The 17,197-nt window shown below is 42.1% G+C and overlaps 1 protein-coding gene across 3 annotated transcripts in view; it reads right to left on the bottom strand.

Moving 5' to 3' along the window:
- Window positions 1-17,197, bottom strand: part of CDAN1 (codanin 1) — a 36,135-nt gene that overhangs the window by 9,774 nt on the left and 9,164 nt on the right. For all 3 annotated transcript variants that reach the window (XR_011324815.1, XM_069784358.1, XM_069784356.1), the window contains exons 6-22: window positions 16,831-16,909; window positions 16,317-16,437; window positions 15,162-15,271; window positions 14,361-14,450; window positions 13,224-13,299; window positions 10,828-11,036; window positions 9,909-10,023; window positions 8,941-9,084; window positions 8,120-8,286; window positions 7,416-7,497; window positions 6,635-6,724; window positions 4,781-4,835; window positions 3,625-3,758; window positions 2,802-2,905; window positions 1,180-1,329; window positions 659-722; window positions 75-153 (exon numbers count right to left, since the gene is read on the bottom strand). Coding sequence is in view for 2 of the 3 variants with exons in the window: in XM_069784358.1 (XP_069640459.1) it covers window positions 75-153; window positions 659-722; window positions 1,180-1,329; window positions 2,802-2,905; window positions 3,625-3,758; window positions 4,781-4,835; window positions 6,635-6,724; window positions 7,416-7,497; window positions 8,120-8,286; window positions 8,941-9,084; window positions 9,909-10,023; window positions 10,828-11,036; window positions 13,224-13,299; window positions 14,361-14,450; window positions 15,162-15,271; window positions 16,317-16,437; window positions 16,831-16,909 (1,869 nt within the window). In the remaining variant the exon portion in view is untranslated. The remainder of the gene's footprint in view (window positions 1-74; window positions 154-658; window positions 723-1,179; window positions 1,330-2,801; window positions 2,906-3,624; window positions 3,759-4,780; window positions 4,836-6,634; window positions 6,725-7,415; window positions 7,498-8,119; window positions 8,287-8,940; window positions 9,085-9,908; window positions 10,024-10,827; window positions 11,037-13,223; window positions 13,300-14,360; window positions 14,451-15,161; window positions 15,272-16,316; window positions 16,438-16,830; window positions 16,910-17,197) is intronic.

The raw sequence follows: 17,197 nt of genomic DNA, 5'->3' as shown, positions 1-17,197 counted from the left end.
ATTCTACCCCTTGATCTCAGAAAAAGAGTATGATACACAGGTTAGAAGCTGTAGTTCAGGGTAAGGAGACTCACCGGCAATGTTGGCAGAAAGCCAGCCACAGGCTTTCTCAGTAGCCAGTTCCACTGCAATGTCTTCTGCACTACTTAAAACCTTTACAGGGAAGATAACAAGTGATAGGAGATTTACTACCAGCGACAGCACTATAGTCAGTGAGAAGTCAGAAGGAAGTCTAGAGGGAAAAACTTAATTTTGGCATGCAACATTTAAACAGATGACCACCACCTCTGTGGGAAATGCTACTCTGAACAATAGGACGGACCCATTTTGACTTCCCAAATCTCATCAACCCCATACAAACCCCATCAACTCTTGGGGAAGTTGATGCTAAAACAAAAGCATTATCCTTGCAAAATGGATGCAAATTATATACCATTCTAGTCTCAACAGTTAGCTATCAGCTAAAGTATCACTTTAGCCAGAATAGCCAAGGCAGCCTGGCAGAGATGACTCTCCTTAGCTATTAGTCCTCACATGAGGGCATCAATAGCTTCTATTGTCCTAAGCTATTAAGAGATAAATGAAGCAGCAATGGAAAATGGTAACGGTCCAGACTTAAAAGTCAAGGCCTTTATTAAGTTTTAGTGAAAATACATACTGCTGCAGATGTCTCTTCTGGCAATAACACCCTTACCGCCTCAGGACCTTTCTTTTTGCAAAATCTGCAAGAAAAGAAAGAAAACGTGCCACAGGCTTAGTCAAAGTTCTTGGACGACACTCAGAGGTTCATTACCATAGCAACTTTCATACGCTCTCTTACAGTCAAAATGAGTTGGAAGACTGTAGTGCAATAAGTCAGACCAAAAGAACCAGACAAGGAAAGAGCAATTACAAGCCAACAAGCTGCAATACTCAGTTTTCCAAAGAGGAGAAATACAATAGCTGCAGTGGATGTCCGTTTGGAGCTGGATGCAGAGGGACAGACAGCACCTTTATTCCTTCCTACAAATACAGCATTAACTGGCTGGAGGCACAGCAGACAGTCACCCTAAGAAGAGCAGAGGTCAGGGTTTATAATTACCAAAACCAGAGCACGACAGGCCAAGCCAAATTAGGCTTATAGATTCTGCAGTAAGAAGAGAGGGGAACGCACAAGTTTAAACAACTTTTCCTCCTTACTCTCTGCCTTTGATGAGTGCCTGGGCCCCTTCCTCATACAGATGAGTGCACACCTCTTCAAGCAGCTTGTCATGATTAGCATCCTCCTCCTTCACTTTATCCTGCAACATGACTTCAGCCCTTTGAACCAACTCTGCTACCAGTGTTGCCCTGTTAAAAATAAAATAAAAAAAAAAAAAAAATCAGACAGACTGAAATCAATACAAGAAACGGGGCACACTAACTGTAACCAGCTGTTCTCCCCAATTTAGGAGGACACCCATCTCAAATGCTATAAACCACTCTGCTAAAAAAGAATTAATCACACTGTGTTTAGTACTGTACCATCTCCTTGTCCTTTTTGTGAGGAAGAAAGCAGCAATGAAGATATCAAAATAGCACTAAGACTCAAGAGTCAAAAGCCTTTAGGTTTTAATAGAAACATACATGGTTACACGTATCTTTTCTGGCAGCAATACCCTTATACTCTTCAGTGGACAGCGGTCAGAAGTTCAAATATGTCAACAGCAGCCCGCTAAAAACAGCATTCCTTGTGGGCTCATACCCCACAGTTCAATGTCTTCAAGTTGGACAATGGGACAGTACAAGCTCTCAGCAAGCTCATGAGTGACATGCTGGAGGGCAGGACTGCCATTCAGAAGGACTGTGACAAGGTAGAGAAATGGGGTGGCGACTGTGCAGGCTGGGATCTACTGGCTAGGGAGCAGCTCTGCAGAAAAGGATCCGGGGTTCCCACTAGACAAGCAAAATGAGTTAAGAGTGTCCAAAGAAGGCCAACCTTACACTGGGCTGACGTTAGCAACAGTGCAGCCAGCAAGTCAAGGGAAGTTACCGCTTCCCTCGCCACTGTGGGGCTGCATCTGGAGTACTGTGTCCAGCTTTGGGACCCCAGCACAAGAAAGCCACTGACAATCTGAGTGACTGCAAGAGAAAAGAAAAAAATCATTAAGACAGCAGGGATGCTGGAGCACACAACCTACAAGGAGACTGGGGGAGCCAGTTTCAGTTTGCCTGGAAAAGAAGAGAAGATGACGGGAGAAGGAAGGGTTATAGAGAAGACAGAACAAGACTCTTCCAGGAAGTGTGCAGCTAAAGGTTGACAGGCAACATGCACAAGCTGGAACAAAGGAAATTCTGATAGGATATAAGGAAACATTTTTCACAAAGCCTGGGAAAGTTAAGTATTGGAACATGGTACTAAGAGGCTGCTGAACCCCCATCCTTAAAGACTTTCACAAGTTAACTGGAAAAGGCGCCAAGCAACCCGATCTAACTTGAAAGCTGGCCCTGCTTTGAGCAGGAGTGTGGATCAGACGACCTCCAGAACTCCCTTCCATGATTTTCCTGTCATTAGCAAGAACCTTCTGAAAGGGATATAAAGTCTCAAAATGCTGCACTATGTTCACATTCCAAGTGTCCCACAGTCATATAAACCTCCTCTCTGCATCCTTTCACAAACTCCCCTCTGTGACGGCAATCAGACATTGCTGGACCACACTGTCATAGCCTTGGTGCTCTGCAATACAGCATATTCTCAGGGAACCACACAATTTTAAAGGATCAACTCTTTGCCTCATTAGTGTAAAGCTACTTATGTCACAGAACACATCACCAGCACTTACTTGATGTGCTTAACACAGTTGGATCCCACCCTCTCTGCCACAAATTCAACTGTTCTCCGCAGGGAGGGAGGCTGGTTGTGGAAGAAGGCCTGTGCCAACTCTACCTGTTCAAGAGAAAAGTGCTACAATTGATTCGAGTACTCCACCCAGATCCTCCTCTCCTCAACACAGGAATGGACAGAACTACCATTTGGAATTGTGCTAAAAGGCACACAGTTTGCCTACAGTAGAACTTTCTGCTACTGTAGCATTCAGCACCCCTGTAAAATATTTGCTCCCTATTTCCCTCTAACCATTTAACCCAAAGCTCATTATCAGGGTTTATGGTGCTACAAAAGCAAATGCCCAGTAAACAGAGGAACGGGAGAGTTCTGACAGCACCTACTAGTAGTGAGTCACCACATAGGGTTTGTTTTTGGAAAGAAAGGATCCTCTCTTTTAATTACAGGCTGGTAATCCTGTAGGCTCGTACACAGTTCATTCTTTCGGTGGAAAGCATGGCTGCAGTCTAATCAAAACAGAGTATGAGAAACATACCAACATTTTGTGTTAAAAAAGAGGCAGACAGAGAAATAGGCTAGTTGTTCCAATTGCAGGAATGTTTACTGAAGTTACCTGGATTTCAACACCCACATGGTATCCCAGCCACATGACTGTAACAGAAGACTTAGGAGTAAGGGTACCCGACTGTTAAACACAATGTTCCCTGCTGCCTAGGCCCATTCTTTTCTCTCCCTGGCATTAGGATGCCCCTGTGTACCCCACCCTCACACAAGCAATTCCTCCTGCCCTGCTTCCCCTTGTGACTCCCCAATTTCATTACCTGCAGTTTCCGCTGTGTGACAGAAGCCTTGGGTGCCAAGGACTCTGCAGCTGTGGGAGTGATTTTCCTTATAAAGCCACCATTTTTTACTCCACTACCAGCCACAAAAGAGGCAAGTAGTTTCCGCAGCTCACCTGGACAGAAAAACAGGCAAAAGCAGTCATCGTCCCCATAAGCAAGGGAACAAATCCAAATTCAAGAGAGAGACTTTCACATTGTCAGTCCTGTTTCCAGAGCAGATTCTCTCAGCTTCTGTGAAAGCTGAAGTTTCAGAAAAGCAGAGGGGCATCCCACCCATCTAACTGGCAGGGCATAGAAAGGCAGGCAAGGCTCCAAAGATAAAAGAAGGCTTCTGAAAAGCTCCCTGGCACATTGGACTTGTTCAGAAGGATCATGGAGCAGTCATTTCTATGCATCCCTTTTTAGCATGGCAAGCAGGAACTATAAAGTCTACAAGAAGAACAAGGCAAGCAGAGTTACACAAAATTTCAAGAGGGTCAGGAGAAAATACCTAGGGAAAAGCTTGAAGACATGTTCAACCCCTAGAAGCTTTCGTGATGCAGGTTTAACATACAGTTTTCCTAGCAGCTAAGTCCCAAGAAGCAGAGCACCATCCCACCATCTGGGACTCTGTTGTCTACAGAGAAGGATTTCACCAATGGCAGTCAGATCCCAGGAAAAAGATACCTCAAGCAACAACCTAATAAAGCACCAGGGCACAAAAGGATTCTTCCCCTCTGCCTGGCAGCAGAAATATGCTCAAGGATCACGGCATTCCTCGCAGTACAAACACCTCTCCCTATACCTAGGATGGAAAAGTTGTACACTTACTCTTTACGATGCTTCCTTCCAGTCTGTGAAGGATGAGTTCCCCTGTCCCTTTGTATTCAAGCTCTGTAGATCAACTATCCCAACCATATAGCCTCCCTCCCCCAGCTTCACCAGATACTATTCACAGCTGCATGAGCTTCTGCAACACAGCTTTTTATGAAGATTGACTCATACACAACTGAGACCTGAAGTTGTGAGGAGGGATAAGAAAGAGGACTCACAGTACCAAAGGACAAATATGAATTTAAAAAAAGCCAAATCAAACAAAACCCCCAAAAGAACTAATACATTTTATTTATATAACAAATATAAATAAAATACTCACCAAGATAGGGACAGCAGGTATAAAGTAACTGCTGATCCACCAAGGGTACCGAGTCCTGGTAAGAAAAGAAATGAAATGCTGAAAGGACACAGCAGGAAGGAAACAGTCTTCAGCAAGTCAGAAATCCCATACATGTACTCACAGGCAGGTTTCTGAACTGCCTTTCCATGAAAACCATAAAAGTAACTGGATTCCAAATCCAAAGTAAAACAATAAACTTTGCAGCCCAAGTGTTCAGTCCAGCCCTCTAACACACAATGAGCTGCTCTACATGTAGTTAGTGTAGCTCAACCTTTGCTTCTGATCCACTGTCAAAGCCCAGCTGAAAGCTCATAGTTACAAAGGGAACCAGGACTGTTGCCACAGCTGCTACTCATAAAAGAGAAACCTATCCATGGAGGAGAATAAATGAGGTACATCTGCTATGCATTATACCTCCACAGGTGTCTTCACCCAGTGTCCTGGTTGCAGCTGGGATAGAGTTGATTGTCTTCCTAGCAGCTGGTACAGTGCTATGTTTTGAGTTCAGTATGAGAAGAATGTTAATAACACTCATGTTTTCAGTTGTTGCTAAGTAATGTTTAAAGTCAAGGATTTTTCAGCTTCTCATGCCCAGCCAGCAAGAAAGCTAGAGGGGCACAAGAAGATGGCACAGGACACAGCCAGGGCAGCTGACCCAAACTGGCCAACGGTGTATTCCATACCATGTGACGCCACATCTAGTATATAAACTGGGGGGAGTGGGGCTGGGGAATTGCCGCTCAGGGATTACCTGGGTGTCGATCGGCAGGTGGTGAGCAATTTGTACTGTGCATCATTTGTACATTCCAATCCTTTTATTATTACTGTTATCATTTTACTAGTGTTATCATTATTAGTTTCTTCTTTTCTGTTCTATTAAACTGTTCTTGTCTCAACCCATGAGATTTACTTTTTTTTCCCTGATTTTCTCCCCCATCCCACTGGGCGGGGGAGGAGTAAGTGAGCGGCTGCGTGGTGCTTAGTTGCTGGCTGGGGTTAAACCACAACACCCAGATTCAATGGAACACTGCACTGTGAAGTAATGTCACCCCAGCATTACACAGCACAGCCAGAGGCATGGGAGGAAAAGCAACTTCAGATCCCATCCACACAGGCAGTGTGTACTGCACTCATTTGGAGAGAAAAAAAAAAAAAAAAAAAAAATCAGTTGACCTCTGCATCTTCTCTCCACCACTGAAAAGATAGTGCAAAACAGAACTTTCTAATTAGAACAAGATACGCTTGCATCTGAGCAAACATAGTGTTCATTTTTCAAGGAATACTACGTATTCTCTTGCATGGCTGGGAGTTATCTGAAACATCACATATGCCATAAACTCACCACCTTTTCTGCTTGCTCATGTTATTTTTGGTTCAGTTACCCTTTATCATGCAACTGGAAAACAGGCGACTCCAAAGACAGCAACCTTGCTCTTATAAGTCCCATTTTATTATTTCTGTTGAGTTCACCATTACTGCTTACTTCTGGGAAGAGCTACAATTCTATCAGCTCACCTTGTACTGCAATAATCAGTGAGTACGAAAACAGCATCTGATCCTCCAGCATAACTTGGCACCTAGTCTGCAAGCCATTGCAGCAGGTGAGATGGCTCCTGCCTGACAAAAGCGCCAGAGCTGTAACACACAGTTTACAATCCAGGATGCAATGCAATTGAAGCACTTGGACAAACTGGGACATCACATCCATTGGCCTACATATGCTCAATGCAACTGCACTGAAGCCAAGTTCCTGATAAAATCTTAAACTCTTGAGGCCATGATAGGTCCACCCTCATCCACAGATTCAGAGAACATGCTACTGCACTAACTCACCAAAGCCTGAGCAGATGTCACAGAATCCATCATCAATCCCTCCTGCCTGACATCAGTGGTAAAAAACAAGTCTTCAGGGACTGATGGAACCTGAAACATAAACCCCAGCAGTTACAACCCAAACAGCAGTCAGTAACTTACACCATTTCTGACAAATAGGACAGTAAAATCTTACCAACCTGCCACACACAAAAAAAATAGCACTAAGGATCCTCTCTGCCCTAAGCAGAGTCTTTCCATAAAATTAAAGATTTAGTTTGATCACAATAACAGAAGCTACCTTCCTTATCCTCCCCATACAGCATCGTTCACCCTTCCAACAGATTCCTGCTAAGCAGTTACCTTGCTTCCAAATGGAGGCACAAAAAGATTTTAAAAGTTTGTCACACCATCCCTTTATCAGACAAAAAATTCCCCAGGTAATTCAAGGCTGCCAGCTAGCACTCTATCTTGTGACAAGAGCTTCCAGTTCTAACAGGAATCAGTGTCAATTTGCTTACAAGGATGCAGACTTATAAGTACAGAATGCATCTGAGCAGCAATTAGAATTCCTACTGGAAAAAAAAAACCAAAACGTTGCTTCACACAATTCCACTACAGGAAAATAATTCTTCATTAGAATACAGAGGATTCTTTAAACCCCACACTAGGGTAAAAATACCCACCAAAACAACAAACTACTGTTTTGCAGTGTTTAAACTCATTTCAATACTATTTTCTATTGAGTTCTGTGCCCTGCTTTTTCTTCAGGGAAGAGCTGTGTGCACACAAGAGACTCTACCTGAAAAAGCCAACCCAGAACTGCAAGGATCAGCAGCTTGTTCAGGAAGCTCATCTCCTTATCTTCAGAAAGGACCATTAACCTGCCATGCAGCAAAAGCAGCAAGAGAAAGTGTTAGATTTCAGTAGCTCAATTTTCATTAAGGAAAAAAATCCCCAGCCACTCACTCTGTAATTATACTATTTGTCACCATGTACACATTCATTACTTGTCTGCCTAAAGAATGGAAAGCAAGCTCTACTTTTTTGCATGTATGCATCTGGAATAACATGCTGGTTTAAGTTTACACTGGCAAAGCCAGTGTTAAGTAACTCTAGAATGTGCTTAATATTTTCCTCATGTATATAGGAAAGAAAACTAGAAAATTATTTAGGCATGGGAGACCTTGTAAGTTTAAGGTTCAAATTCAGGGTTTAAAATTCACAGCTGCAGATGTAGAGTAAGTGAGTGGGGATTAAAAAAAATTTTGTTTACTTAATGAAAAACCACATATTTAAATCAAATATCTGAGTTTTGGATTTGCTCCCTTCGCAGCTTTATGTAAGATAAGAAGTGCTCACGATTTGCACACACACACAAAAAAAGTACTTTTATAAGAATCTCAAACTAGGGCCAGCATGCTTTCTCAAACACCAGGCACCCCATCTAAGCACGCAAACCTTCAGAGAAAAGTTCTTGACAAATATCCTTTCCCAGGCTCTTACCTGTATACCTGCAGCAAGAGACAAAATACTTTCTTGTAATAATCAAGGAAAGGAGCAATATGATCCACAAGGGAAAGGTACTCCACAATCCAAGGAACAGTGAGAATAGAACGTCGATCCCAAATAGATTGTCTCAGAAGCTTCAATACATCCAGAACAGGCAAGGTCTTAATGGACAACAGAAGTTAAAGTAAGTAGCTTGAAGTTGTCTTTTGATACTTAAAGAAAAACTATCTATATCTTGACTTTTCTTTCTAGGATTTCATCTTCTGTACAAATAAGAGGTGACTTTCTGGCTACTGAAAACATTTCTTTGCACAAGAGCAAAAGTAAAAACCACACTATGATGGCAACCAGAGGCTGCAATGGGACTTTCAAAAGTAAGGCTATAAGCCTGACTATGTACAAGTAGAGTCAAGGTCTAACCCCTGCCTCCTTGCATTCAGTATGATACACTGCTAGGAGATGGGTGCGAAACTAACAAAAACATTCCTGCTAGCTGGATTTTACACTGTAAATACACATCGCCTTAGCTAGGTCAGAGTTCTGGTATGACAGACCCAGATTAGCAGAAATAAGGGAAGACTGAGTACCTCACCATCAGTGCATTGCTCCCTCTTTCCTAACTTACACAGACCCTTCTTTCCTTTGTTCCCAACCCCAGAATATGCAGTAGGGGCACAGGACAGCATAACATCATCCCAGGAACCACTGGCTCGCTTTCAAAGGGCATAACTATCGTTGTTCCCTCCTTGGATTAGAAAGCTTGCCTGTCAAGCAGAAGGCCACGTTAGATTTCTTAGAAGAGTTTGGTTTCTTACTTGGTTTCTTAACGCTACTGCAGAGTCTTGCAAGTCTCTAGTCGGTTGCTCCACAGTGCGATATGGCAAGAATACAAGAAACCCCAGGAACTTGGCAAGGAGTCGGAGGCTTAAGAGGACCACAGTGAAACGCTTCTTTTCATCCTGAAATTAAAAAAAAGCAAGCTGGGGCAATGCTACCCTAAACTGGCAAAGCAGCTACCTACATTAAACTTCCACTCCCTTCATGTAAAAGGACCACATAGCTTCATCACTGCTTTTAATAGAGGTAAGTTTCCAAAATACATATTTATCAAGCATTTTACATTGCTTCTGCCTCCACTGCTTCACTTACAGCAAGAAGAAATTAATTCAAGAGCTTTCTAAAACAAGCAGCTGTTCAATCACATGTTTATATTAACAACTTCAGAGGCAATGAGAGGGCAGAGAGCTGACCTCATGTTGCTTCCTTTATACCATTACTGCTCTGTAAGTCTCCAAGAACCTTTGGCTGCTACTTTGCTAATAGAATATAAGCTGTGACACCTCTGATAGGTATAGATGAGTGAAGAAACATCTGAACAGGTATGAATGGGCATGACTACAAATTTGTTCTAGCTAAAATCCTTCTACATGGAAAAATAACACAGAGCTATTGTAACCGAGTGCAACAGCTGGACTCAGTTATTTCATTGATCTAACACAGGGTACTAATAACCTAAAAAGAGGCTCTCACTTTTCAAACTATTGTGCATCATCTCTTATGACACAGTTCCATGAAGCACCTTGAAGCATGCAAGTAAATGGCAAGGGGCTCAGACATCCATAACCAAGTTGCAGAGTTATGACAGAACCAAACGAAGCAGCTCTTGTCCTGCAAATACAGTGGTGAAAGCTCCAGGCAACTCACAATCAAGCCAGTAATTCTTTGGGTACTGGAACAGCTCAGGGAAATTCCTGCCAGATATGTTTGCAAAAAACAAGCTTACCTGTTCATCCATATCTGCTTCCCCATCACTATGCTCATGCTCCACCAGAGTAAGGCTATTCAGTTCGAGTATCTTCAGGCACAAACTATCCACCAGGTGCTGATTGAACTGGTAACTTCAGCAAAAGATGATGATGAGTCAGACTGGGCTGAAAACAGCAGTAAAACCTCAACTAACACAGTGCAAAATTTCAATCTTGTCTCATGAGTTGTATCAAGCATCAGCAGACATCCAATGTAACAGACTGACAGACAAGAAAGCAAGGGACAAGACTAGTACTGGCTGACCCCCTTCTTTTCAACTCTTATTTTGTACTTTCTTGAATACATGCTATTTAGCAGCTCCCACCATAAGGATAATAACACGGATCTGTCGAAGCAGGAAGCTGTAAAATAACTGAACTTAAGATTCAAATCTCCCATAGATCACAACTCCTCCATGCTGTGGATTGTGAAAAACTCATTGAACAAAACCATGAACCTGGCTTCACCCTGTAACTCCTTAGCTTCATGCACTACCACACAAGGAACACTTGGCCAGTCCAGTGCCCTTGCTAGGCAGCACTGCACGCCTTGGCACTGGGAAACAGTGATGGCCTGTAACAAGATATTATGGTTTTATAGAAGGAAAATTGTTACCATATAAGTAAGCCTAAGTCTAGCCTAATGTAGCACACATACACACAAAAACATTCTATGCTCCTGGCAGAACCTGCTTATTATTAACATGTTCAGCATGCATGCGGGCCAAGAACACTAAGTGTGGTATTATGCAGCTGAAAAACATTTCTGATATGCTCTGCCTAGGTTACACCATGCCCCAAGCTCTCTGGACAACTCCCTGCTGCAAGAGCAGCACACTGGTGTTCCCCACTCACCCACACATTTCATCAAGGAAACAGCAACCACAGGCAGCTAACCTTCCTGCGCTGAGGATGAAGTCCCTGAAGAACTGCTGGCACCCTGGGAATGAAGGGGGTGGACAGGGTCCTCTGATGCTCTGAGGAACAACAAATCTTTCCTGCAGCCTCTTCAGACGGCTCAGATTATCAGAACCCAGCATATTAAGGACATCCTGGTCTGGGGTGTCTCCCCAGCTTGCACCACCACCAATAGGACCTTTACACATCTTCAAGAGACAGAAAGAGTAGTGAGGTGGAAAATTTGTAATAAAGCATCATTTCACTTCATCTCTCACCCCACATATTCTCTCTTCCTCACAAGACTTTGTTTTAGAAGTAATCCAAGCATGGTCTTTTCAGGAAGCTCACGTACAGAACATCTCTTTTCCTCATGCCAAAACTTGTTACCCACTTTGGCCATACACAGCCTAGAGATCTTGAGAGCTGGAATTCCAATCCTATACATCTAACTCAGGCACATCTACCAGGGTACATCTGGATGTGTGCAGAGAACACCTATCACTCACATGGTCTTCATAAACCACTCAGTAGGATCTTTAGCCCAGTCTCCAAGGACTGTGATACTGCACTATGCATTCCCAGACCAGGTTTCCCTGGAGTTTCCAGAGAGTTGAAAAAGTTAAAAAATTAATGCACCCTTCCCTCAAACGTATAGATACTACTCAAGACTCAAAGAATCACAGAATTGCAGAACTGTTTAAGGTTGGAAGGTACCTCCTGGATCATCTAATCCAACCCTTTTGCTCAATCAGGGTCAGCTACAGCAGGTTGTCCAGGACCATGTCCAATTCGGTTTCAAATGTCTCCACTGGGACTTGACAATGCCTCTGGGCAACCTGTTTCAGTGTTTGACCACCCTCACAGTAAAGAAGTGTCTTCTTGTATTCAGATGGAATTTCCTTTTTCTCAATTTGTGTCCATTGCCTCATGTCTTGCCAGTGAACACTACCAAGAAGAAGAGGGAGCCAGATTCTCCATTTCCTCCCATCAGGTATTTGTACAAAGTGCTAAGATAACGTGAAGCCTTCTCTTCTCCAGGCTTAACAGTCCCAGCTCTCTCAGCTTCTCCTCATACAAAATTGCTCCACTCCCTTAATCATTTTTGTGGTCTTGCACTGGACTTGCTTTAGGAAGTCTGTATCTTTCTTGTACTAGTGAGGCCGAAACTGGACACAGTACTCCAGATGTAACCTAACCAATACTGAGTAAAGGGGAAAGATGACTGCATACTCCTACATCTAAGTCAGGACTGTTTTAATGAGAGATATCATACTAAAAAGCAACATTTAACTATGTGTATCAAGCGAACAATTACTAGGTCCATTTATTCCAAACTGAGCATCCTCCCCTCCCAAAAGAACATCTTGTTACGCTTCCCAACCTTCAAATTATCAGGCCTCAACACAAATCCTCAGTCTAGGTTCTTTTCTACATGCACATTGTTAATACACACAAGATTCTGCAAATCACTTTCTAGCCAGACACATCAGATTCATTGAAGACACCTAGCTATCAGTTTAAATCTTTGGTTACCTTTGCGAAACCCTGCAGTCTTCATTAAGAAGGCACAGATATAAAAGAGAAATACTACCTAGGACTAATTAAATCCTGTTGATGCAACAACGTCCATCTCACCTCCTTCCCACAATCTCCCTGAACACACACATCAGACAGGACACTGATGCAAATTCAGACTGGACACTAGACATTCCAACATTCTGACAGCTCGCAACTTCCTGGCAACGTGTGTGTGGCCTAATACTCAAAGTGAGGTTATGTGTCTGTTTTGCTATACACAAGGAACCCACCAATAAACCAGCCATTTATAGAAAATACAGTGAACATCTATACTCCAATCAGAAGCATCTTTTCTTTCTTCATTCCTTCAGTTACAGTGAAGTCAGATGATGCTTGAAACTGGTGGAAAAAACCCTGTAAACTACAACAGCAATACTGTATCAAAAAGAGGCTGTTGCAGTGTTACACAGAAGAACCAGAGATTCTTTGCAGGTAGTACATTCATGTTGCTAATGAACGTAACTGGGAACCTCTGCATTTGATACATGTCAAAATACATCCTTAAGATTTCTAAAAATTATAACTGTTCTAAAATTAGAAGGTCACAGTAAATAACCACGAAGAATGAATTTTTATAGCTCATGATGTGCTCAGTGTGCCTTATCCCTGATTTACACAGAGTTCATCAGTAATTTATCACTGATTTAAATTTCTGGAAAAGAAAGGAAATTCCCATCCTGAAAACTTGGCTCTCCCAAAAAAGTTTCAGTAGGAAAATCTCAAAGAAACTTGCAAGACACAGTTTGTTTTCTCAGGCTGAGACAGGATCAAATCAGTGTTGATGTGTATCTTCATTAAAAAACCAAGTCATTTACCTGGATAAGCTGTTTCTGAAAGAGCCTGGCAAAATGGCTGTGGTTGCAGGTTGCAGATAGGTGAGCCATCATGGCCCTGTGAAGGCAAACATCACAAAATGCTGACTGGAACTCTGTGGTACAAAAAAAGTGTTCTAACCTCAAACTATACCAAAAGCATAAAATAACTGCTTTTAAGAAAGCAATCTCCGAAGGCCACTGCAAAAAGCAATATCTTTATAACCAGGTATGCCAAGCACTGAGCCCCATCTGCTGACCATGGAAACAAAAACTCTCCCTGAGCACCTGCAGAGCAAATACAGCTCTAGAGATAAGATGACTCTTCCTTTCCTGCAATAATGCTGTTATTTAGGAAGAAAACTAAGTCATTCAGCTCCCACTCTCCTCTTTGCAGAGCAGTGAGTTGAGAGTTCACACATAGGCAAGTAAGAAATCAGCAACAGCAGTACTTCTGATGCCCAAAGAGAAGAAAAATTTCTCAGTTTAAGTCTCAGTCTTGTTTTGCTCCTGTGGTGAAAAGTCACCTTCACATATGTAACTTGAGTATGCTGGCGGATAAAACTAACAGAGAAACCCACAAGGCAACTGCTTTCAAAACCATAGTAGTTTCTTTATATATACTCTATTTTGATAAAGCAATAAATGAATAAAACAGCTTCCTTTCCATAGAAAGAGCCACAGTTGTCTTGTTTTCAGAGCCAATACACTAGAACCCCCTGAAATAATTAGAAGAGCTAAGAGCTTTTGAACATCTAACACACTTCTCCATGCTTAAGAGGAGTGGGGCATTGAAAACATGAAGTGCACACACAAGTGTATACAAAGACAATGTTCAGACCTCAACATACTGGTCATGAGAGTGGCTCTTTCTGTGATTATGAACAGGGAAAGAGCTACACCAAGACTGATTAAATTAGGCCCTTGCCACTTCCAGCTTGCTTCTTTAAGACAACAGTTGATACTTTTAAATATAGAAGCAAGTTTACATGGACAGTACCTTCCAAGAAGCACAGCTCCCTACAGGTTAGCACAGAAAACCATTAGGGAGAACAGGGAACTTAGAATGCCGAGTCTAGTACGCTGCACCAGCAATTCAGCTACATTAAAGAGCTAGCTGAAGTTGCATAAGACTCCTACCTGATCTTGTTGCCCAGAACTCTTTCAAAGTCCCAGCCAGTTTTTTCATGGTTATCCTCCCATTCACGCAGTAGTTCATAAAATATATCCCTGCGAATCAAGATATTTAAAGGTATGAATTCCCATTCTTCAAAATTTGAAGTAACAATAACTGAATATTCAATCGCTCCTAAGTTCCCCAGCAAGAATCTACCTCAGATTAAATAACTCAAGCCTCTAAGCATTCAGATACCTTTGCAAAACTCATTAATGTTAGCGGTACTTCAGCGAGTTTCCATTTTCCATGTCTTTGACAGCAAGTGCTTAAGCTTGTTATGCCCAAGCTCTGACGGAATGACCAAAACACCCATTACCAGACATACTGAAGACTGAGAGGCAGGAAAGAATAAGCCACATGAAATAATACCTATGAGGAGAGAAAAAAGGACCAAGACAACTTGCCATTCTCCCCTCACCCTGTTGCTGCAAGCATGGAGGGAGGTGGCAGGAAGAATAAAAGCATACCAGATTTATATGCAGAAGCAATCCAGTAGGGTGACACACTGTACTGGGATTTACCAGAAGTCTCAATAACTCCTGAAGAATTAGGCTGTTCTTCTCTAAAGACATTAAGCATTTAGCTCCTGTGGTCAATATGGACAAAGACTTTTTTTTTTTTTTTTTTTTTTTTTAAATTAGAGTGAAAATCTCAAGATTTTTCTACAGCGTGTAGCATACATGACACATTCTTAATATCCGTTGTTCACAATCATGGAAAGATTATACCTTGTGAGCCATACAGTAACAGTAGAAGAAACTTACCTTTGTTTCTTAAATATGTGAAATGCTCTGTCACTGGGAAAGTTAGAGCGATTGTCAGTTTCTGGCTGGAAAGAAACAGACTGTACAGAGCATGGCAGCAGGAGAGACACCTGTTAAAAACATAAAAGCAGCCATTAGACTAATGTAAGTCCCTAATTTACCCAACAGTCCGAGACCTACAAAAAGCAAGGAAAAGACACGATGAGGAAACCAAGTATCACTAGTTGACTTGTTCAGACACTAGCTATTTCCCAATTGCTAACTGCTAGAAAACACCAACAGTTTTACAACCTACATTACACTACAGAGGCAGAATCACTCAACATTATGAGTGGAAGCATCTCATCTAAGAAATCTCTGCAGAACAGGTTGCAATCAGTATTGATACACTGCGGAAAGCATGATCTGCAAACAGCTGAAGTGTACCTTTAATATAGGGCTCCAGAGAATGCAGGACAGTGGCTGGCAATTCCTGTATTATTCTTCTTTCTCCTAATCGAAAAGCCTATCCCTTCAAGTAACAAGAGACCTTTATTTACAGCTTTAACTAAAAAGCTCAGCTATTGACAGCCCCTAGTCTCAGAAAGTACCTTGTACTTTCTTTGCTATGATTAATTTCCATTTTTAAAGGATGGATGAAACAAGATATAAAATACATTAAGGAAGGCATTCCTACCATCCAGCTTTAGCTCCCTAACCCAGATGATTAGATCAGGAAACCAGTTTTCACAAGCTGCATTGTCTCCTCTGAAGCTGCATTTGCCTAAAAGGAGTCTGTAGCTATGAGACAAATCCACTTCTTCCAAACTACATTCTGAGATTACATCTAACCAATCATTCTTCTGGGATCCATGTTTATTAGATGAGAATCTCAAAAGCAAAACTTGTCCCTGTCAAAGTTGCTCGCTGAGGTCAGGGCCTGGAGCACAACGCAAGGCTAGCCAGCAGCGGTGATTTGCAGCTAACAATCACTGGACCTAGCAATTCACTCACCCACTGACAAGAAAAAAAAGTAGCTTTTAAACACTTGCCAAAGATGACATGACAAGATACTCAAAGCAGAAGGAATGAGATTTAACATCAAAGCCATCGCAAATAAAAGAGCAACAACACAAAGGTTTGAAGCAACATCAGTTGAGGTCTGCCAATTTTTACCTTGGCTGTGCTGCTTTCATAAGCCTGCCTGAGCCTCTCGTGCAAGGTGGGAGAAAAAGATGCAATCCGTTCATTTTCAGCCAAAAGCTTCAGCATCCCCTTTTCTAAATGGGAAATAATTCTGCCAAGACAACATGGATAAAACCCAGACAGACAGACATAAACAACACATGATCAGACCTAAAGAAATGCTTATGCTCATTTTTTATGAGCCTAACAAGTAGAGTTCTAAGCCCCAGACAGCCAGTGTGAAATACTACTGGCATCTGTAGGGCCATTTTTTATTGCTCCCATCTCATGACTTTCCCATTCTTGCATAATCACACTGAAGTTCAGTAGACAGATCAGTGCAAGGAAAACTCACAGACATCCCAATCTAGGTCAAGTTCTATGTTTTAAGGGAAAATTAACAACTCCGTGCCTGTAAGTGGTAAAGCTCTAAAATCCAAGCACACTTGCTTAATCTCACACACATCTGCAGACACAAGCAGAGGAAAAAAAATACTAAACTCACTCATACTGATAATCCAAGACTTGAACAGCAAAATAAACACAATTGTGCACACTTCGGAAATGCTGTCTCCCTGATGCATCTAAGGGAAAAAAAGAAACATGAGACAACAGCACCTATCACCACTTATAAACTAAAAGACCAACAATTAGCTCTCAAGGAAAGTAGGAACTGCCATATCCAAAAACATTGTTCCAGACTAGTATCCAGTTTCCAGAAGTTCCCATTCCCTGCCACCTGAATGGACAAATCCTCCCATCCCTATCCTTCCTATACTAAAGGCAACTGAATTGTTTAATGCTGTATGGGAAAGAAAAGATTCCTTCTCAACATTCTGGTCAACAGTAAGCAGATCCAGGACAAAAAGTAG

Source organism: Haliaeetus albicilla, chromosome 5, assembly GCF_947461875.1.
Source record: "Haliaeetus albicilla chromosome 5, bHalAlb1.1, whole genome shotgun sequence".
NCBI lineage: Eukaryota > Metazoa > Chordata > Aves > Accipitriformes > Accipitridae > Haliaeetus > Haliaeetus albicilla.
Note: the sequence above shows the minus strand (reverse complement) of the source record. Positions and strands in the feature narration are given on the sequence as shown.